The sequence below is a fragment of the Centroberyx affinis genome, unplaced genomic scaffold (genome assembly GCF_046629955.1).
Source record: "Centroberyx affinis isolate AG114_WGS23_722 - 3 ecotype Tasmania unplaced genomic scaffold, CSIRO-AGI_Caff_v1 ptg000002l_1, whole genome shotgun sequence".
In the NCBI taxonomy this organism is placed as follows: domain Eukaryota; kingdom Metazoa; phylum Chordata; class Actinopteri; order Beryciformes; family Berycidae; genus Centroberyx; species Centroberyx affinis.
The window spans coordinates 36,776-59,668 of NW_027278718.1; the positions used below are offsets into that span (position 1 = coordinate 36,776).

The window sequence follows — 22,893 nt, forward strand, 5'->3', positions numbered from 1 at the left end:
ATGACCATTAGAAAGTTTTTGCCCCATGCAGACTTTCCCATCCCGCTCGAGGATTTGAATCTTTAGAGATCAAAATATCATAAACAGGGCTACTTTCTCAGTTTGACACTTTAATTACATGTTTGTTTATTAGTAGTGATCATGTAATAATCTCATGTTACCGTTACCGTTTCATCTTGGCATAATATTGTTGGTCCAGGATGAAGTCTGTCCGGCAGAAGAGCCGAGACCCGGTTCATCCAACAGAGGGAGCTCGATGAATGCATTTGAATTGCAGGCTAAAGTTTGTCACTGTCTCCCGGTATGTCGTATCTTCCATTCACTGCGCTTTGTGAAAAGGTGAGGCGACAGGGAGAGGATAGGATGTTTTGAATACATTAATCAATGTCACTTTTTCAGGCATGTCCTCTTTGATGTGAACCAGACACTTTGAGAGTGTCGCCCATGCTGTGAAAAAAGGGGCGATGTGCTGATGGAGAAAAAGCATCCTCCTCCGGGGATTTGCAAATTATAGGCCCGCATCTGTCTCCGCACTCCATTGTCCTGTCATGCAACTCAGATTATAAGATCCTAAATTTACAAAGCTATTAGACTTTTCCACTAGGCCGTGGGTTGCCAAGATTATTCTTAGAGGATTTTAATAAGCCTGCATTAAAACTGAATTGTTATTCCTCTCGTCCCACTGACCAAATGGAAACGGCATTTCTCACTGGATGCAACTACTTTTCAACATCTGACAAGCTTTAAATCCATAGTTTAGCACAGACAGGCTCTTCTGATATTCAAAACTGTAGGATAAAGAGTTAAATAACACGCGCTGCAGCCTTAACTACTGGCTGGCTATTTATCTACCTGGATAAGTTCATGAATGTTTGAGGACATGCAGTTGTTGTGTTAATATGTGTGTGTGTGTGTGTGTGTGTGTGTGTGGCTTTACTTTAATTCCTTTGGTTTGCTGAGACAGCCACTTGAGCCGGCCTGCAGTTAAGCGGTGGATGTTTATTGAGAGATTTAAAGAGGGTGCTAGAAGGAATTATCACCTGCGGGACACATCTCTCTCATGAACACACTAGGAAATAGTGTCAATCGTTAGTCCGCATTTACATAACATCTCAGACCGCGGGGAGGCTGTGTCAGGCGGGCAGACTGGATGGTGATTGTGGCAAACAGTTTTACACATTCGTGACATTTGTCCACCAAGGCAAAACAATTTAAACATGAAGGTGCCAGCATGTTTGTTTACACTCAGCGCAGATGTGAAGATCATGTATGTTAATAGCAGAATATTGCTTCACTAAGGGTTTTGGAACATAATTATTGTTTGTTTCACCAAAAATGGGCATTTACAAAACTTTGCAAAACGTCTTAATCATTTAAACCTTACAGCCCAATAAACAGAGAACAGTTATAGGCTACTTTAAGCGTATGGACAGGCCGAGAGGAATTATATTTATAATTGCAGATAAAGCTATTGAACTTCATTCTTGATTGGCATAATCTTCAATCCCAAACTGTTTTGGTAAGATTAATGCACATCACTATATTTAAATAGGTTTAAATCATAGTATTCTGTGTTTTAAAGGCTATAGTCTTTGACAAAATCTCAGTTTCTTTACAGCCTTTAAAACATCCGTTGTTAGTAAGTGAAAGCAGTGGAAACTCCAGTCTACCGGGAGTGGGGTGGGTGGGGTGGATGTGTTTCTCCTCCTTAACACGCATGGCTGAGGTCGTTTATGTAAATGCGCGAATTTAATTTTCAAAAGGACAGCCCTTTTCTTTGCCCAATGAAAATGAACCGCGGCTGACACCTGGCTATAAACCCAGGAAGGAATCCAAAGTCCTAATCAGAAATCTGTTGAAAAAAGCAAGACGCGCAGCAGACGAGCGGAGACGGAGTGATGACTTCCAGTCAGATCGAGATCCCAGGAGAAGTGAAGAGCGACCCCGCTGCTCTCATGGCATCCCTCCAGCTGATGCCCTCGCCGGTGCCCAACCCGGAGATCAAGCACACCAAGGTCGGTTTCTCACTAAACTCTGCTCCCGGACACGGAAAGTTTGCATTGTGTGTAACGACAGCTTTTTACTCGCAGATGTCTGATGTCCTGACAGACTTCACCAAACTAAAAAGTTGTCTGTCAGCGGCAGTATAGCCTGCAGTAACAAACCGCATAGCCTAAATCAGGCGGTACGCATAGGTGATAAAGTTGTGCTGCTTTTAACTTAACTTGTAACTTCCAGTTCAGACCTAATAAGCTGACGACTGCATCTTGTAAAATCCCATCTCAGAGTTTCTCCATGTCCATGTGCTCAGTGTAGCTCAGCCTTCTTAGTCTTTTCTCTCAAATCCTCATTTCCTCCTGGACAATATGACAACGTAGATTGATACAAAAATATATTGTGAGTTTTATTGATTTTTGCCTTTCCCGAGATCTTTTTACTTGAATAATTTCTCATTTGATTGTTAAAAAAATGCAGTGGATAGTCACATTTTTCAGCTGTAAGTCATTGCGTCATTGAGTCATTGAAGTTAATCTTGTCCAAAGCCTGCACACCAAAGATGAAATCATCGAGATTATAATCAAGACGAATCATTGATTTAGCCTAGCATATGATTTGGCAGGCTGCAAAATAACCTTGCTGTGTCAACTATCCTGATGATTCAAGTAGGCTCAATATACTGATCAAAGGGTGTGTCGCGGTTTGATCGAGTTTTAAGAATCAGCCGTAGAGAACCAAGGCTTTTAATGCCAATCAATAAACATTTAAATATATCACACAGTTACGTGGGGAGATTTTTTTTAGTGTTCTTATATCTATGTTTTTTTTTTTCTTATTCCGCATAGCACCTGAAATGCAAAAACGGACATTTAAGACACAAGCCTATATTCAATTAGGCTGCTGCGTGAATTATGAGAGAGACCCATAGGAAAATAATGTATTTTTTCAGTTAAAGTGGCCTCATTAAAGGAAATAAGGAAAAAGTAGGTAATCCAATAGGCCTATTGAAAATAAAGTATATCAAAACATACTGTAAAATCCAATTTTTCTATAATAGGCTTTATTCTATTATGTTTAAGTTCAAAACATTTCTTGTGGTATTGAGTTGAATAGCTCTATATTTAAATCAATGTTTTATAAATATTAAAGTGAAGTGACATCTAAACTCACTCACACTCACAATGGACATCAATGGGAAATACAGAATTTGTGTAAAAACAAAAACAATCTATTTTTTGCATAGCCTTTACTTTTAATGACATTACTGATTACAACATTTTTAGGATTTCCCAAAGTTTGACAACTCTCAGATTAGTCTAAAGAATTGCCTGTTGTTTGAATGAGGTGCCAGTTACATCGTCTCTTGTTATTATATGGCAATAAATACAAATGTGCTGTAGTGATTAAAGTGGCTCCATCTCACACATAAAAAAGTCTATATTGTGAGAGAAATGTCCTGATATTGTTATCAGAGCAGTTTCTGGCCACCTCCTCAGCAGTGTGTGGGTGGGAGAAAAGGGATGCAGAAACAGCTGGAGAAAGCAGTTTGAGTCAAACAAAGAACATTATTCTTATTCATTAGTCTTGACACTTTCCCCTTTCCAAATTATGTAGAAAATATACTCTAACTAAATGGAGGCATTAATCAGAGAGGCATTAATTAAAACATCTAGCCATATTTGAGGATGTATAGGCCCTATATTTTGCGATGATGTGTTTCAACATTTTGCCATCTAGATAAATAAATATGCCTACCTACACAATAGCATAATTTGAAGCATTAATAAATCAATCACCTTATTAAATTATTAACTTATTAAAGATTTAGAGCTATAGAGAGTGACTTTTGGCCCTTCACAAATGCTGAATTAGCCAACACAGACTATTGAAAATTGCCCTCTTATGAATTATTTTGTAGCCTGTTTGTTGCCCATAATAACATCTCTGTGAAATGTCTTCATAGTGTTTTTTTTCACATGTTATGGACTCATCGGGACACTTTAAAGTAAATTTAAGTCAGTAGTTTAAGGCCGTTTAATACAACAGTTTTGATGTACCTTGTTTCTGTGATTTTTGTAAAGCTTTACACGTGCTAAGCTGATTTCAGTTTGCAGACTCTTCATCAGCCTAAGCAGCCAGGATATATTGCCGTGTTGTTGCCATAGAAAGAGTCTTTTAGTTGCAGAACAAGTGTTTTTATGATTGTGAGATTAAAGGGCAGGTCTCATAGAGGGCAGATTAATGATAGTGTGGTGTAAGTTCATTCAGTGCTATAATTGCTCTGTGTTAACACAAACCTCAATGTTTTAAGTGCAAAGGGCACACTGCTGCAGCACCGTAAAGAGTGCTAGCATGAGCAGGGAGAGCTGGGATTGTACAAGCCCGCTCTGTCACGTTATAAGCTTTCCATTCCTTCACAGTGCCGAGTGCTGCTTAAAGCAATGGACACGACGGTGTACAGGAGAAAATTTAGGGAGCGACTTGGTGAATTAACCCCCAGGAATTTGGATCATCCAGTCCCTGTTGGCTTGGTGGACACAGGGGGCAGGAGGGCCCTGATTTATGGGCACCCCTGGGCTCTCCTCACACCCTGTTCCTGTTCTCCACCCCACTGGCTGCTGGGGGAAGAGGGAACGCTGTTCACCAGCCTGGTGGATGGAGCTGCATGCTTCTAGCACAGATTTCCATCACATATTGTTTTTTTTATTTTTTAAGTTTTTATGCGATACAAACCTTTTTCTTACTTATATAAGAACTCAAAGATCTTGATAAATTGATAAAAATCACCATGACTGCACAGAAAAATCACCATTCTTTGTTTTGCAAGGCAAAGATTACACCTGAGTGGCCCTGGAAACATAGATATGGCCGAGATCATTACTTAACAGGTTTGCTTCGATTCCGGAGAGGTATGAGATAAAAAAAGGCATTATTGCAGTTGAGGCTTGCCCCTTGTCCTTTTCACCGAGTCATGAACTGTTCACCGTCAAAGACACTTTGTGTGATTGTGTCAGTGAAGCTATCTTCCTTGCTGTGTGCATCTATATAAAATTATGCAGATGGGGGTCCTGTGAATAGTCTACTTACATCTCCCTGTGCTTTGTTACCAGAAGCGGTACACTCTACCTTTCTCTTTTAGCTAAGAAGAAATCACAAAGAAGAAATCTTTCTCTCGGGTGTCTTATCCCCTGCCCCCACATTGCTATTGCTAGAAGGCTCAAACAGCTGGGCAGCAAGACACAGAAACAGTTTCAAGGTTGATAGTACCACTAAGGAAGCCATAAATTAGAGAAGCCTGATGGCTATTTATTGATGTTTTTCACTTGTGAAAAAGTGGAGGAGAGAAACTCTGTTGTATGTCTAATTAAGGCAAACAGAGGAAGCTTACCCAGTTCTTTACTGGGTGATTGCGGTGGCCTTGGTGGTTTCTCACACCACTCAGTGATTATGAGTTGTTAAATCAGACACTTATAGCGGGATAAATCTTACAGCATTGGGAAAAAAACACACCTCTGGTTCATTTGCTTTTGCTTTGAAAGAACAGTCTGTAAAATCCGAGTTTGAGGCAAAAAGGCAACAGAAAAGTCAGTTTAAAAAAGTCAGTTTATACTCCAAGTCTTTATGTTGATTGAACTGCACCACTATAACTGTAAAGCACGAGAACAGAAGCAACAAAAGTTAATGTTAAACTCGAATCACTTGTGGCATGATTGTAGTTTAGTTCACTGATAAGCATGCGCATTCTGAAATCAGTGCTGAAAAAATTTGTTTTGTAATGCAGATTTAGTTTTATCACTAACCGTCTAATAGGGCAGTAACATAGAAAAACAGTGCAAACCTGTATGACGGCTATAAAGCGTTCACAGGCATACAGAGCCAGATTCAGTGACCAAATTCAGCGGCCTTGTTCATTGTGCTCATACAGATCTCTTAATCTAATCCACAGTTATAAATTTTCTTTGTTGCTTTGCTCATGGTGGCTTTAGTACACTTTCACCATAGGAACCTGTGCAAAGACCTGTCTGTTGAAGACCCGTGTTTTTGTAAAGTAATCTATGCAGAGACATCCACTCAGTTTGGATGAATAAGAGGCCCCATCAATCTGTCACTGATTGAGATAGTACAGATGGAGGCTTGGGGCTCCCCAATGCTAGGTGCTGTCCACCAGGGTGTAAATTATGACCCTGTCTCACTGTGTGGGTTAGTGGCCCTGCCTCGCCAGAGCCTGACCTGCAGTTCTGGAGTTTTTCACTTCAAAACCACCATCTTACTGCGATCAAGATCAAACAGAGCCAAAGTTAGGGGATACTGTGCAACTAAATGATTTATCACAACAAGCACAGCTAGAATTCTCTCTCGCTCCCCCCCTCTCTGAGTCTTTGCTTACACAATCTCCCTGTTCTCACACACATGGCCACATACTCTAAAACACACATCTTTGATTGTGACAGGGTAAGTGTGCACCGCCATTAATATGTCCATTGGTGTGAAATGCCTACTTGTGCAGTGAGTGTAAATTATCGTCTTAGCAGACACGTCAACATCGTGTCCCCTGTCTCTTAATCACTGTTTAAGGAAGACCGGTGACAGGGAGGTTACCCTGTTAACTTCCCATACCTTCAGTCTGCTGCCCGCTTGACAAGGAACGTGTAAATCCTTATGGTGTCATTATGAAAAACACTGGGCTTCATAAATCTGTTTGAATAGGCTCTTTCCCCTGAGAGCAGACACAGAAGTGCTTTTCTAGATGTTTACTCAGAGGTGCAAAAGCATCAATGCATGTATTTCCTGAAGATTTCTTCTTTCTCCACTGATCCCATGAGTAAAAAATACATAAACACTAAAACTACACTAAAAGTTCTTCATTATTTCTTCTACATTTCTTTGAATGGAAATTTAAAGAATGGTTAAGAGAGAGGAAACTCACTCACCAAACCAGAACTGAAAAATATCAGTTGTGCAGTGATTTAATTTCATTGTTGGTGCATGCAAATTAGAATGTAGCATTTGTCTTGAAGTCAGTGTATTTTGCTTTGTCTTTAAAGCTTTTTCAGCAATTTGAAGAGTGGATTTTATATGAACAAGGCTCTACTATATTCTCTCTAGTAAATAATCTAGTGATAAAACAAGTTCTCTAGTGATTAAACAAGTTCTCTGCTCTGCTCATATATTTAAAAATGGAAAATGGACCAACTGTCAAAACCTTAGCGTCCGATAACAGCCAGCAGGTCCGTGTTGAAGATCTCAGGATGCACCTTGGGATTGATTTCAACTACTGACATGATTTACCATGAAAGAGGCTTAAGTCATGAAACATGCACCCACTGGATCAGAATCTGTCCAGGATTTATGTTTTCCCTCTCATGCAGTTAGATACAAAGGTATTCAGCTTGAAAAAGCGATGGTAATGTGTAATGCCCCTTCTTGGGCTTCACAAAATGGCATTAAGACATTAGCATCATATAGGCCTACTAAAGGCTTTACAGCTCAACTGGCACACCATTGGTATCCACTGCCTGCCACGGTTTCTGACTACTGGAAGAAGTGAATGAGAAGTTAATTCCAATCACAGTCTTGCGTTAAAGTTTTGTTTCTCACATAACTTTAGAGTCAGGGTGAACAACTCTCTCACCACTTGCCCACACACAGGCGAGACAAAGACATTTGCCAGTCGGTGACAGCGAGGTCGCCCTTGCCAAACGCAGGAGCGCAGGGTGGCATTGTCTCTGGGTGTGTGAATGAAAAACATGAAGGCTCCACGGTGTCAGACATGTGGAGAAGAGTGGGGGAAAAAACACCAGCTGGTCTCCAGTTTCACATGCTCTCCGCTCACTTGTAACAGTAGTAATTATAAATGTTTTGAAACGTATCCAGAAACAGAAAGGAAATAGAGGTCCTGTGATAGGAGAGGATATGAAACTTCCTGCGCAGACTAGGGTTGCAGGTGCCCGGGTAGGATCCGTCTGGCTTTGGATTCTTGGCGTGTTGTGTATAAACACACACATATATAACCCCCCTCCAAAAAAAGACAAGAACTGAGTACCATTACATATTCCTTCAGCCTGAAGCATCTGAGCCGTGAGAAGAAGCAAGCAGCCAAACAGATGTTTTGCTGGCTGCAGTAAGTATTTTGGCATACTCTGCTATCCCTTCCCATTGCTGTGCACTCCCAAAAAAACAATTGAGTAAACTTATTAGCACAAGAAATCCAGCGAAGTTTGGTTGTTTAAGTCAACATGCAAATTTCATTTAAATTAACATCCCACCAATTTACTACAGCACGCACTGTAGCAGTGCATCTGTTGAAGTCGTTATGTTTCATTAAAATGTACAAAATCTTTCACAATGGCAGATAAAACTACAGCATCTCTGTCAAATTAACTCTAATGCCGCATTTATATGAATGAATAACTAAGTAGGAACTAATTATTAGTAGTTAATTTGAAACTGTGAGCATATAATGGCAGAAAAATGTATGCTCACTTTTAAACATGTTCGTGTCTCATCTTTTTATCATCCAGATAGCCAGGCTCTCTCTGGATGATATGACTGACAGCTTTTGCAGGAAAGCATGGGAGTTGCTAAATGCTTTCAGCTGCCCTGTGGCCCATGCATAAAGTCTTGACCTATCTGCTTACTGTTCTGCTCCCATCCGCACCAGGCCTCCTCGTTTTGTGTCGGGATCACATATCACCGCTTTTTTTTTGCCAGTTTTTATGCATTTCTATTAGTTTTTGAGATAAAGCAGGCAGTGCACAATGTTTACGTGGGACATTTCTAATTTAACAATTTATATTGATCTTTGCTTTTTCTTCAGATTATTCTTAATACAAAATGTGGGATAAATTATATAATGGGGTTGCATTTTGTAAGCCTTGATTGCAGAAAGCAGTAGAAAATAGTTGATTTCACAAATGTTCTTATCATACCTTACAATGTTTGGGTTCCAAGTTAACTCTTTGTACTCATTGGTAATACTGAATTTTATAAACATGAAACCGTCATGTGAGGTGATAGTAATGGCCCCACAGGGAATGGGAAAGAAAACACTATTTATCATTTGAAAATGTGCACTCTTGCACTTGGTTTTTCATTCTTGTGTTCTTTGCCCCTCTTCCAAATGATCCTAAAAGCAATTTTAAGAAACCTTGAGAGTTGATTTATAACTTAGTCCTGTCATCTTAATCAAGTCTCTCAATGGAACGAGACAAAAGTCTAACACCAGTCCGAGCCCAGAGAGGGCCGAGCCAAACGGCGGCTGACAGTTGTCCTTTTCTGGCCGTGATTTAGATGGCGGCCTGGTCCACTGTTCTCGTGCTTCATCCGTTCTCCTTTAGCAGTGTCTTGTGAGAGGGGTTACGCCATGCATAAAGCTACCCATGGTCTGCATTCTTGCTCAGACCGTTGAGGCTGTCAGGGGGCTCCTCTGATTTAGGGTGCCCCACTACAGTGGCCCCTATAAATTTAAAAACTAATTCTGTGCTCTACAGGACTTTCTGTTTTTGTAGCTGGCCCTCTGCTCCTTATCGTTACTGACAATTTTATGAAGTGCCCTTAATGAGCGGCAGATTAAAGGTGGAAGGCGCCTGAGAATACCGGGCTGGGAGAGAGGGAACCCTCTGGTCTGTGTCTATCTATTGGCAGTGTGTGTGTGTGTGTATGTGTGTGTGTGTGTGGGTGGGTTGGGGGTGGGGTGGCGGGAGTTGGGGGGCTAGTACAAAGGAATAGGAGAGGAATGAGTCTGTTAAGTATGGTTCTGCGCAGTGGTACACAGATACTGAACACCTTAAATGTCTGCATGTGAGTTATTCATATGCAGAGTTCTTCTTCTTCTTCTACGCCATGATGGGAGTGAAGAAGGGGGGAAGGAGGCAGAGCGCTGTGTGCACTGCGACTTGAACAGTTTTCAAACCGCTCAAGGCATTTTATACCTGCTCGAAAGTAAACACGTCTAACAGTTTACAGCCAATTAAATAGTACTTACAGCTCTGAGTTTATGGAGGTAAACATGTTGGAGAGTTAGGGAGGCCTGGGCCAGCGGGACACTTGAACCCTGCTCTCAGGTTCGCTCTCAGTGTATCTGCACTCCTCTAAAGTAAAAGGACGGTAAGAGCATATGTATACACAGAGGGATTTGTGCCAGCAGATGTTCTCCTTACACTCTATCTATCAGACAGACTGACAGCCATTAAAAACAGTGTGTGAGTAGTCTGCCTAATGGATCTAAACATGTCAGTGAGGAAGGAGCTTTTTTTTTACCGAACTCTTACATAAGTTATATTTGCAATTTCACCTCACACCTTGTATGTTGCTCCGCTTTTCATCACCTCGCGATGGACTCATCATTGGAAACACTCTCTAAAACATTTCTTTGAGATAATTCCCAGTTTTCTTATGCCATAAACATTTATTTTTCTTTTTGGTCCTCAATAGATGTTGAATGTGTCCTGTTTGGAATCCCAGGCGGTTGTTTAACGGAAGGCTTGCTTTAACGCATCACAGAAACCAAGCGCGGCACGTGTTTTATGATCTCGTAAACGAGCAGCGATGTTGTGAAACGTGTGTCTGTGCTTGAGGGAGGGAGTGGGGGTGTCTGGTGTCTGATAGGGATTTATCTGCCCCCCACCCCTTTGTCTGGATGGTGGAGCACTCCCCAGAGAGCAATGCTGGACAGGCAGGAATCTCTGTCCAGATTTCCAGAGATTCTCCCATATCCCTTACACAAGACCTTAGAAGTACCGGCAGCAAGGGCTGCTGCCTGTGGCCTGTTAGGCTTTCACAGTCTTCACTACAAGCACCTCACTGCAGTCAATGTAGTGCTGATTATGCAAAATCACAATTATTTAAAATAACAAAGGTCGGCCTTCCTCGCGTCTTATTAGGCGCTGTCGTTATCTCCCACTCAGAGCTCAGAACATTTTCAAATTGGATTTCTGCAGTAAATACAATTGGATTTCTGCAGTATTTCCACTTGTGCAGTTTTCATTTCATTCTTATGAAGAAACTACATTCACCCCTTCACATCCCATCTAGATTCACTGTGGCCCCTCATGCCTTCACCAGTATTAAAAAGAGATGGAAATAGCAGATTAAGCTCTGGAGAGTCATGCTTGTGCAATCGGCGCTTCCGTTTCCCGTTATTTTGTATCTGTTTACTAAAAACTGCATGTTTTTCCCTCCCCTGCAGATTTTCATCAACAATGAGTGGCAGGACTCTGTTAGTGGGAAGGTCTTCCCCGTCTACAACCCAGCCACTGGGGAACAGATCTGTGAGGTCCAGGAAGCAGAGAAGGTACTTTACTGCACAGCATAACATCTTCTGCCTGCCTTTTCCAATGAAAACAAGGTTATCTTACTCCAGATATTTTGACAATAAAAAATGTTTTTCTTCTCCCTACAGCCTGGCATCCTTTTCCTTCACTCTGCATGTGTGAACTGTTTGTGTCCAAAAAATTAAGAAAAGCAAACATGCAGTATGAGTTTAGTCTAATGTGGTTTGGTGAGCTGGCAGTTGTTCTGGTCCTTCCCTAATTCATCACCTCTGGGTGGAATAAATGAACTGGACAAAATATTTAAGCGTGCTAATGGCAGATGCAATGAGATTCCTCTGGAACGGACAGACAGATTGCATTAGTCTCAGGGAGTGCAAAAACACCTGTTTACTGGATAAGGTTATATGATTAAAATGATTCCCTGTTTTTCTTCTCCCAGGCTGATGTTGATAAAGCAGTGCAGGCGGCTCGCCTCGCCTTTTCCTTGGGCTCGGTATGGCGGAGGATGGACGCATCTGAGAGGGGCAGACTGCTGTCCAAACTGGCTGACCTGGTGGAGCGGGACAGCGTCTATCTAGCAGTAAGTGGACAGACTATTAACATTACTCTGAGCCTGTTATTCATGAAAGAATTACATGGCTTTTTATTTTGGTTGAGAGAGGTTAAGTTACTTTCCACATGGCTATGATGACAATAAATCATTTTAACTACTTGATTATTAGACTTAAAGAGAACATGGTACTGTAACTTAGGGGCTATATTTGAAGTTTGGTGTTATCTTAGTGTCCCGTTTCACCCTTGGGATAGTGTAAAGACTGGAGCAGAATGGAATTATATAAGGATCACAAGGTTATATCACACATTTCTCAACCGTCTCCCCCATCTCTCTTCAGACTATTGAGTCACTGGACAGTGGGAAGCCTTTCCTGCCCACCCTGTTTGTGGACCTCCAAGGAACCATAAAGACACTAAGATACTTTGCTGGATATGCAGACAAGATCCACGGCACTTCCATTCCAATGGGTAAGACCACTTCATGTCCCCTTAACTCCCTTCAAGTGCATACAGAGGAGTTTCTAAGGGTCACTCTTCAGTTTCAGTGAAATGGAACTGAGGCAGATTATTGAAGAGGAAGAAAGATATTGGAGGATTGTAGGTGGGTTAGCAAAGACTGGTTGGGTGACGATAAGCAGAGAAGCAATCTTCTCTCTAGGGACGATCTGGAGATGAACAGTTAGGATCGGCACAGAGGTAAAAGACCCACTCCCTGGCCTTTTATCAATACAAACACAAACGTTCGCTGTCCTGGGGAGGCTGCCACCAGTGCAGCTCATCGCATGCCTGTGAATCAGGTGAAGGTGGGGGTGCTGGGGAATGCTGGCTGGCTGTTTCAACAGGAAGCACAGCAGCTTTTCTAAAAAAAAACGAAAAAAAAAAAAAAACGTAACAAAGAGACAAAGCATTGGCAACCTCCTGACACCACTATATTGTCCCACTCAAAGCTTCTCTTGTATTCTGCAGCCAAACCAACTATGGTCAGCATTTTCCCAGGGTTTTGGTTCAAGCTTTAGTCCTCTAGTAGAATTTCAGAGCAAACAAACAAGTGTATTCCTGTAGCTTGTATGAGGTGGACTTGTCATTCATTGTATTTGTTTACCTGACAGGGTGAAGTGAAGGATGGCGGTCTTCTATAGTCCACTTTGGCTTCTATTCCTCTTCTATGTTGTGTGCAGATTCTGGTGTTAACTTTGCATTATGGACAGTATCACATGAATGGGGAGTCTCATTATGTTGAGCCTCTCTGGCTACACAGTTTTATCTAGTTTACATTACATGTTCCAAATTGAAAGATAAGGCATCTGCAATCCTCATACTTACTGGTAAAACAAACAGCGCTCACAGTGGAACTCTTCCTGCAAATTGAATGTCTAATAGGTTATAGTTTTATCCCCCAAACAAAAATGGCTCAATATTGAAAGACACAACATCCAGTTTGGGATCACAGAAATAAAGTTGAAATATAGGAGCCTTTACTGCAATTGAAAATGATTAGCTGGCTTGCTATCTACCATTTACCACCCAAGTCTAAATGCAACATGAGGCAAAGTTTCATCAGCTAAGGACTGTTGTAATAATCAAACTTGCATTTTTACACACATTTCTCAATGTCAATTGTTTTTAGTGGAATTGTGGGGAATGAACAAGCATGGCACACCCTCAATAAGTACCTCCTTTTACTGGAGTAATGCAAGAGGAATGAGCAAACTCTTCCAGCTTAACACCCATGGTTCCCTATGACCTAAAACAGTTACACACATGCCTTTGCTGTTGGATGTTTGAAGCGTAATTTAATCTCTCATCAGGGTAATGTAACCAAGAATGATGTGTGTAGTTTCATTTCGAAATTAACACGTTGCGTCCATGACAGTGGGGATATCAACTAGTGACACGTTTCATGCATTGTTGTTTTCCAAGCTTAAGATTACTTAAGGTACAAATGAATGACCCTGTTTTCTCTTTGTGTGTGTGTGTGTCTGCTTGTCTGCACGTGTGTTCCTCCACAGATGGAGAGTATCTAACATTCACCAGATATGAGCCCATTGGAGTTTGTGGACAAATTATCCCTGTGAGTATGAGCTTTCCTTGGAGTGAGACACATGATACAGACAGACATACAGGCACGAAGAAAAATAGATGACAGTGAAAGGGCTGAATTTAAGAGGGATGTTGGTGATTGGTTTCCTGGAGGTGAGGGACAGAGACCGAGGCCTGTTTGTTGAAATATATTGCAACAAACAGGGCTTGCGCTTTTTAGGTCAGTGTGTATTTGGGTAAATCCATTGGCAAATCCAGAAAATTGTGGTGGTTGAGTGATAGAGAAAGAGAGAGAAAAAGGGAGAGAAAGAGAGAGAGAGAGAGAGAGACAGAGAGAGAGAGAGAGAGAGAGAGAGAGAAACAGAGACAAGAGTTGAGGGGTTTTACATAGTGAGTTGGAGCAAAGGAGAATGGTGAGAAAGGAGAAAAAGATCAAGGAGGAATAGACTCTTCAGAACAGCGTTGATTGTGCAACAGCTTCGAAAGTGTGTGGTTCTGTGTTGAGCCCCATGGGTTCCTGTGTAAAGCAGAAATAACACAGGCCTGTGTGTTGTACAGTGATATGGGTCTATTGCACATATGTTGCAATTTCCCTGCTTTCTCAGAATACTGTGGGAAGAGAAAATACTGTACAAGTGCCGAGAACATTTTCTCACTTGACTATGTTTAGACAGAGTGAAAATGAGAGTAAGTGACTGAGAGCGATGAGTTATTGAGTTTGACTCGTGACCACCCAGTGTGTCAGTCAGATGCATGATGTCCTTTTCCTGTGCATGTGCGTGTGTGCGTGTGTGTGTGTGTGTGTGTGTGTGTGTGTGTGTGTGTGTACGTGTCACACACAGTGGAACTTCCCCCTCATGATGACAGCATGGAAGCTGGGTCCGGCAATAGCCTGCGGAAACACTGTTGTCCTGAAGCCTGCTGAGCAGACCCCACTCACCTGCCTCTACATGGGAGCGCTCATCAAGGAGGTAAATGACAGCACAGCGCCAAAACAATCACAGTCGCTCTAATTTTCCCAAGTACAATGGGTTCACGAGGAATTTAACCTGTGTAATTGCTGCTGAAACATTAGATGACAGTTGCAGAACGTCACATACATTGCAGAGAAGACAGTAGAGTCATCATAAACTACAAGGAGTGACAGGAGTAGTGTAGACGTCGAGTGTACCATAAGGTTAAAATCATGAATACATTGAACAGAATAGGAACAGCGCAGCCCAACAAGTCAGACCCTATGGGAGACGTAGCTTGCGTAGCATTCCATGGGATCTATGCATTGGCTAATTACAAAATACGTTTCCTGGTGGAAACGATACGTTACTTTGACTTATGGTGTGTGTGGGTCTTGTCTCTCTCCCGGCAACGTATTCATGACGATATAAAGACAATAAAGTATGGGGAAAAATCAGATTTTCTATGTGTCTCTGTACTAGCTGTAACATCTTTCCCCAGTGTAAACATAATATCTTGCACATGAAAGCTGAATTTCAAAATAAAACTCCCCCCCACCCCCCTGTACGGTGTGCTTTCTCGCAGCTCATTGCCTGTGTATCACAGGTGATTTCGGGCAAATCATGAATACGCCAAACACAAAAGGAACAGTGCAGTGTCACATAGTACTGTATAGCAGAGAAACCCAATCATGTCATACAGCTCCCACTGTCCACATCCTCCATGTCTTCTCCCTGTTCTCTCTCTGCCTCGCCCCTTTCTGGAGACTTTGTGTCTCTTGCCCTCTTCTTTTTGATGTTCTATCCATTCTCTGGGTCTGCTGGTAGGGAGGTTGGGTTGGGTCCGGATTCCCCCACACTGCCTGTGGTTTTGCTTGGCTCTGCTGTCATCTCCGCTAACGCTTGTTTCCTCTCATATTGTTTTGACAGGCTGGGTTTCCACCGGGAGTCATCAATATTTTGCCAGGATTTGGGCCAACGGCAGGAGCTGCAATTGCTTCGCACATGGGCATAGACAAAGTGGCTTTCACAGGATCAACTGAGGTAATTTCCCCAATAAAGTGGCTCAGATCAACAGTTGCTTACTACTTGCTTTTGTCAGCTAACCAAAGTGACACAGTGACCAACATGTGCAGAGCATAAGAGCAGGCTGTGTAATTAGGGGACATTGTGTGCCCCTGTATTGAAGTCTAAATGACAAACAAATTGGGTCTTACATAAGCTGCATGCCCTGTTATTACTCCCCATGACAGAGAGCTCAGAGTTTATCGCAGAGCACGTGCGCGCACTTGCATGTGCACACACACACACGCACACGCACACACCGTCAACAGCATACAAACATCTCTCTGACAATGTCTCTCTGACAATGTCTCGCTCTCTCTGCTGTAATAAGTAATGTACCTCCACTGTGCCTTTCATTGAACTTGCTATCAGGACACACACACAGGAAAAACCCTTGTGGATTCACAGAGCCGGGAAGAAGTTAATGGAAAGCCAAATCATCAAGGGCATACCATGTTAGGTGTTGAGCGCTCTGAGGTGTTGTGGTCAGACTGCATTCCTCAGGCCAGTGGGAACGGCCAGAGTGACAGCAGATTCCATTTCTGCAGATCATTTTTATAAACATCTGTTATTTCTAACCACAAACTAACCCCCTTAGTAAAAGCACATACAGCAATCCTAATGTAGAATTTATGTTTTGATGTGACCAGCCTGTATTTCACATGTATCTTCAGTAAATGAGCCAGGTTTATGTAATGCTTGAAATAGCCTTGAGGTTTATAGTAAGTCTGTTTTGACTCTGGTGGTGCGTCAGAAGAGAGGGGCACTATTTCAGCAGTGTGTATATATGGGCTGTGAACAGCCTTCGATAAGCACACATAGGTATAGACATCATAGATTACTGTCAGCGATGAGGAGGCAAACAGACACAGTAACCAAAGCAAAATACTGAAAACATGATGAGGAATATTTATCTTAATTTGAGGTTTGAATGAATTCCAGATTGAGGGACCGGTGATTTTTTTTTTTATCCTACAGTTTGCATTCCAATATCTCTATCAGGTATGTGCGAATGATATAATATATGTGATGTAGAAATCCTCTCAAGTGTTAATAAACACGATGAGTGACTGAATAAACAAACTCATAAAAGTGACAAGGAAAAGGGCATTTATCGGTCCGTGCCAATAATCTTTAATATTCCACTTAATTCTTTTTCAAGTGTCTTTATTGTGATTTTACAACACAGTATAAAATAGCACATGTGCGCTTTCATACTGCCTCTATCTCTGTGTCTCTCTTTCACACACACACACACACACACACACACACACACACACACACGCACACACACACATGCACACATCCACCTTCTAACACAAACATCTTCCTTGTTTTATCATCTGTGTTGAGTGAACATTTCCTTTGTGAGTGGCCTAGTTTTTTTAACTAGTTTTTCTGTTGTTTCCTGTGATCTGGAGTCAATTACAGAGCGAATGAGCCAGTGCTGTAAGAGCCTGTTGATGCCCAGACAGTGAGTCACCGTACTGTAGTAGCAGTCCCACTGGAGTTAGTCGGGGGTGAGGGGGGGGTGGGGGGGATAGCGGACACAGCATCTCCTCACAGGCTGGAAGGTGGTGCCGCTGTAGCTACAGGTGGATGTTAGGACCACAACTCATCCTTGTACTCACACACATGTGGCTGTGACTCCTCACGGAGGAGGCTCGCAGCCCAGCATGTTCCCCTCACCCCTGAGTAAACACACGCTAACCTCTCTTAGTCAGCCTCTTTGTGTCTCTGATCAAAGACAGAGACAGAACAGATTCAGAAACAGTGAAGCCCAGCCAAGCATTGTGAGGCTTTTCTACAGCTATGGTACCAGTCACAGCAGAGCACTTAATAGGCTGTTCTATTCTATTCTATTCTATTCTATTCTATTCTATTCTATTCTATTCTATTCTATTCTACCAGTATCTTTGAGAGACGCAGACATTAGAGGAGATAGTGAGAGAAGATGAGTCTCGCTCTCTCTTTTCCATGTTGGAGGTGGGTTTTGTTTTTGGTTGGCCATAGAAAGAAATTTTTTCCCCTCTATCCTGTCCTTGTCTCTCTCTTGGAAAACAAAACAGGCTGTATGAGTAACAGGAAGATCAATGCTTGTTTGTGTAGGGTTATGAGGGATGCCTATTGGGTTTCTCAGGCTTGTTATCTATTGGAAGTATACGGTATCCCGTGGTGTTAAGAAACACACTGCAAAGAAATGGCCATCGTCATTTAGCCTATTATCCAGTCTTAAAATCTTGTTTTGTTAAATTGCCAACGGGTTGAGATAATTCCCAATGCAGTTTTACCTGTTTCAAGAATTTTTATATCTTGAAATAAGGAAAATCACTCCATTCCTATCATGATAATGACATGTTGATTGAAGAATTTCCTGCAAAAGGAGGACTTGCACTGGAAGTGATATGATCTCACCCCTTGTTCTAAGAAAATACAAATACTTTAAAATTTTAAGACTCAACACTGGACTAGTTGACTCATTGAGGCAGGTTTTTTTTTTTAATTGTTTTTTTTTTTACAGTGTAATGGCCACATGAACACCATGTTCCATCAATAAAACATGTGATACCAGCTGGGTAGCTTCAAATAATTCTCATGAATGATATGTTTTCTCAGTAATCTCATGCCACGGCACAAGGAATGCTGTTCCTAAATATCTCAGTTGTGTCTGAAGCTTTCGGTTATGTGATATCATCACTCTCCATAAGGAAGGAATTGGGAAATAGGGGTGTTGAGAGGAACCACACCAAGTCCGCTGTCCTCTTCCATATTGACACACCAGACCCTTTTTAAATCAAACAACTCCCCTCTCTCAGCTAGCTAGATCAATCTACTATCATCACTGGTCACCACCCACACAACTTGTGGTTGGTTCTTCCTGCCCTTCATTAGACATAAGATGCTGTTCAGTGCTGAAACATCACTTTATTTTCCTGTTGCCTTGTCCAAAACCCTGTAATAGATATTCAGTCTGTGTGTTTGCAGAACTCATGTTTCAGCTGGCCTACCGGTGCATTCCCTGTTTGGAGCTAACCAACCTCTTAAGCTATTTAATGGCTCCAGCTGATTTACTGATCTGGCCACAGGCCTGCATCTCTGTGAGTAAACCCCAGCTCTGTTTCCTCCCTAGGTTGGCAAGCTGATCCAAGAAGCAGCTGGGAAGAGTAACCTGAAGAGAGTAACGCTGGAGCTGGGAGGAAAGAATCCCAACATCATATTTGCAGATGCTGATTGTAAGTTTTCTGACACTGTTTTATTCATTGTTCCATTTACCTGTCACCCTTAATAGGTGCTCCACCAGATGGACACAGGTGTTCGCAAAAGACTGCTGGTTCAGCTCATAGCCTGTCCCAGAGGGTTGGACTTAACCTCTATCAAAGAGTGTTTTGTTTAGTTATGTGTTCTATTGTTAGGAACTTCAATCTGAGAAAGTGGATGCACATACATGGACTGAGACTCCTGCCATGCTCAAAAGCTTTGTAGTGCTCTGAAAACTAGTGGATGGATGGGTTTCATGTAAACTCTAAGTGGCTCACCAAACTGGGGGTGCCACGGCTTTCAAATGCTTTCAGCAGCCGTGAGAGGGGCTCCCTAAGGCCTGTAAATCAGGAGAATGGAACCTGCCTCAGTCGGCTGCTTCAGCCGAGACCCATAAATCACAGGGCTCCGTTAACCCCTCGTGCGCAACAGCGGGGTCCTGTCTCTCAGGTGTCAGGTATCAGATTTGCACAGAGAATAACGCCTATAACTATGGGGGGAAATCTTGTTTAAGTAACTACACAAGAGAATACTTCATGTACTACACAGTTGTGTACGCAAGGCAGTTTTTACCAAATGAAGTTAATATCAACCAAATGAGGATAATGGTCGTTTTTTATTAGCATTCAATTTTAACAAATTTTTCTTTCAATATCCCATGAGATTTTTTTTAATAATAATTAGTTTAATACTGCTTTCCATAATGCTGTTTTTTTAATGAACAAGCAGTTCAATGTAGGTGTTCATGAACTAAAACCCTTTTTTTACCCTGTTCTTCAGTGGATCTGGCTGTAGAGGAGGCCCACCAGGGAGTGTTCTTCAACGCAGGCCAGTGCTGCACGGCAGGCTCTCGCATCTATGTGGAAGAGCCAATCTATGACGAGTTTGTTCGCCGCAGCGTGGAGAGGGCCAAGAGGAGAACAGTCGGCAGCCCCTTCGACCCCACTACTGAGCAGGGTCCACAGGTGAGAACGACAACAAAGCCATTTCATATCAAGTATACATCATGAAAACACCCAGTTGTTTAGAATTTGTATTTTGTTGAGCATAAATTCTGTTTTCTTTCTTTCCATTACTCCCTCTCTCCCCCCTTTTCTCTCTGATTTCATCTTTCACTCCAAATTTTCTCTCTCTTTCACTATCTCCCTCTTCATCTCTCTTCCCCCCCCCCCCCCCACCTCTCACATCCTATCTCTCATCTCTCCTCCCACAGATCAGTCAGGAGCAGCAGAATCGTGTGTTGGAGTTTATCCAGAGTGGCATCAGTGAAGGAGCCAAGCTGGAGTGTGGAGGCAAAGCGCTGGGCCTGAAAGGGTTCTACATCGAGCCCACCGTTTTCTCAAATGTGAAGGATGACATGCGCATTGCCAAAGAGGAGGTACGAAGATAGTGGACAATGGCTGACTAAGAATTAACTAATAGCTAAGAATGTAATGCAATATCATTGGTTTGCGGCTTCACACCCTCCTGTATATGACTAATAGTAGTGTAACAATGTGTAAACGCCCAGTGTATTTTTGACTATTTACAGATTTTTGGACCAGTACAGCAGATCATGAAGTTCAAGACTATTGACGAGGTGATTGAAAGAGCCAACAACTCAGATTATGGCTTGGTTGCTGCTGTATTCACCAATGACATCAACAAGGCCATGACCATATCCACAGCCATGCAGGCTGGCACTGTGTGGTAAGTTTTATCTGGTATCATCTTAAGATGCAATCTGTAATATTGCAGAAAGATATGTTTTTCACCGCATCTGTAGAATCTGGCCATTTCTCACCAGCGATGCACCTCAGCCCTTTGTTTCATATCTAGTCATAAGTTTCATCTCCTGATTAGACTTCACCCTGTTGGCTTGGGTCAGAACTGCAAATTTACCTCCAGTTTCTCCTCATAGACTGAAAACACACTGTCCTCAGGCTACACCTTCCCCTCACTAGCCCAGGCCCAAAGCTTGCCCAGTCTTTGCTCTTGATTTTTCTCTTAGCCAACTTCAAATTTTTTCTTCTCAGCATATTGATGTTCCTTTCACTTGTTCTTTACTAGGCTGCTTGCAATTAGTTTCTTAACAACTACAGATCTTTTTCTATTGATAAAAGCGTTAAATTCTAAATGTTACTGCAAATTTAAGTTTCTATCATCAGTTCCAGAGGGTTTCAAGCAGGGGGATGGGTCAGATTTCTCGAATGCTGCCTGATGACATACTTTTAGATAAACAACCCCTAGGAAAGATCTGTTGCTTCATATCACTTTGTCTGTATCTCTGGAGAAATATAGCATATCTCAACATCTAAATTCTTTCTCCTGAACCCCCCTGAGGAGCAATAAAGAGATGCACATGAGAACATACATCTGTATTGTAAGAAGTGCTCGAGACAAATAAGAAAAGCATGATATCTCATTTGTAGATGGCTACACTCACAGATTGCTGAGAAATATCAGAGATATTTCTGCTTAATGATCCATTGGAGACTTAGAATAGAATAAGTGCATACTAAGATGTGAGAAAAAAATGAAAGAGCTAAGTGAGAAGCATGATATACCAGAGTGAGACAATCCAAGGCTTGTTTCTCAGGAGCAGAAGTTCAGAAGTACGAAAATAAATAATAAATATTTTAAATAAAACTCAGCTATGTCTAGAAGTAAATGAAAGGAAGAGGAGATCTTATTTAGGGTATTTCTTTCCTCTGGGAATTGCAGTTATATTTTTAACTGAATGCAGCTGTAACACTACTGCTTTTGACAAAATCATTGTGCAACATTATACAATAACTAAACAAACCACATGAGTCAAATGCAGAAGAATGATCTATGTTTTGTGTATTTCCTAGGATAAACTGCTTCAATGCCCTGAGCACACAGTGTCCATTTGGAGGATATAAAATGTCTGGCAATGGACGTGAATTGTGAGTATGACTTTTGGTTGCTGGCCCACTAAATATACACAAGATATTACTAATATTGACTGCGTGCTTTGAAACTCCACTTGCCAAAATTGGTTAATATAAATCTTTATGTAAGAGGAAATTACAATATTTCTACACTTCTACTCCAAAATTCTGCAACAGTGTAAACACTATATTTCAGTGGTGCTGTCTAAATCGGACTTGGCACTAATTACCCGTTGTGTGTTTTCAGGGGAGACAGCGGCTTGAAGGAGTACTCAGAGGTGAAGACCATCACTATGAAGATGGTGCCCAAGAACTCTTAAGGCAGCCGCTGCTGTTGGGAGGAGGTAGTGACTTCCTCATCGCTGACCGCTCCCCCCCCCCCCCCCCCCGGCCAGTCCCTCCACGGTGGTAAACCACATTAACCATCCCGACTAGTCATCTCCATGGGTAACTACAGGCTGTGACCACTTGCTGCCCCCAGTCCCTCCATCAACACTGCCTCGCTTGCCACGGACAGTCAGCTAATCCCTGTCCAGCTGTCTCCACCTGCCTCGAATTCGCAGACCGTCTCTAGTCTAATAGACAACAACAACCACTGAACGACCCCCATATGCCTCCTCCACTAACGACACTAAAGCACTCGAAGAGACGATGGGGGAGGCTGTTCCGACCTCGAACCCCAGTAACCCCCCCACTCCCCGCTCCGTCCCCCCACCGCTGCACCCCCGTCCACACCCGCGATGCTGGACGCTCAGAGACAAAATCACCGCACTTCCATTCAGTCCTACGTTAGCAACATGTCATGTGCTGGGAGGCAGTATGGTTTTGTTGTACTGTGGGGGCATCATCATCAAAACC

The 22,893-nt window shown here is 42.2% G+C and overlaps 1 protein-coding gene across 2 annotated transcripts; it reads left to right on the plus strand.

The window, feature by feature from the left end:
* Positions 1–1,866: 1,866 nt before the first annotated feature.
* Positions 1,867–22,405, plus strand: aldh1a2 (aldehyde dehydrogenase 1 family, member A2). Of its 2 annotated transcripts, XM_071525511.1 has the most exons (13): positions 1,867–2,015; positions 11,186–11,290; positions 11,710–11,850; positions 12,164–12,293; positions 13,835–13,896; positions 14,708–14,836; positions 15,749–15,862; positions 19,014–19,116; positions 19,922–20,106; positions 20,355–20,519; positions 20,673–20,830; positions 21,976–22,050; positions 22,283–22,405. In XM_071525511.1, exons 1-13 carry the CDS (start codon positions 1,899–1,901, stop codon positions 22,353–22,355), a joined length of 1,557 nt encoding a protein of 518 aa, XP_071381612.1. In that variant the 5' UTR covers positions 1,867–1,898; the 3' UTR covers positions 22,356–22,405. The 2 variants fall into 2 exon arrangements, with proteins under 2 accessions (XP_071381612.1, XP_071382366.1); XM_071526265.1 differs by lacking the exon at positions 15,749–15,862.
* The last annotated feature ends 488 nt before the right edge of the window (positions 22,406–22,893 follow it).

Excerpts from the sequence above, each read along its gene's own strand:
- aldh1a2 (XM_071525511.1), top strand. The coding sequence starts at position 1,899 with ATGACTTCCAGTCAGATCGAGATCCCAGGAGAAGTGAAGAGCGACCCC. Across the intron at positions 13,897-14,707 it reads TTTGTGGACAAATTATCCCT|TGGAACTTCCCCCTCATGAT; the intron begins GTGAGTATGAGC and ends TGTCACACACAG. Across the intron at positions 19,117-19,921 it reads CATATTTGCAGATGCTGATT|TGGATCTGGCTGTAGAGGAG; the intron begins GTAAGTTTTCTG and ends CCTGTTCTTCAG.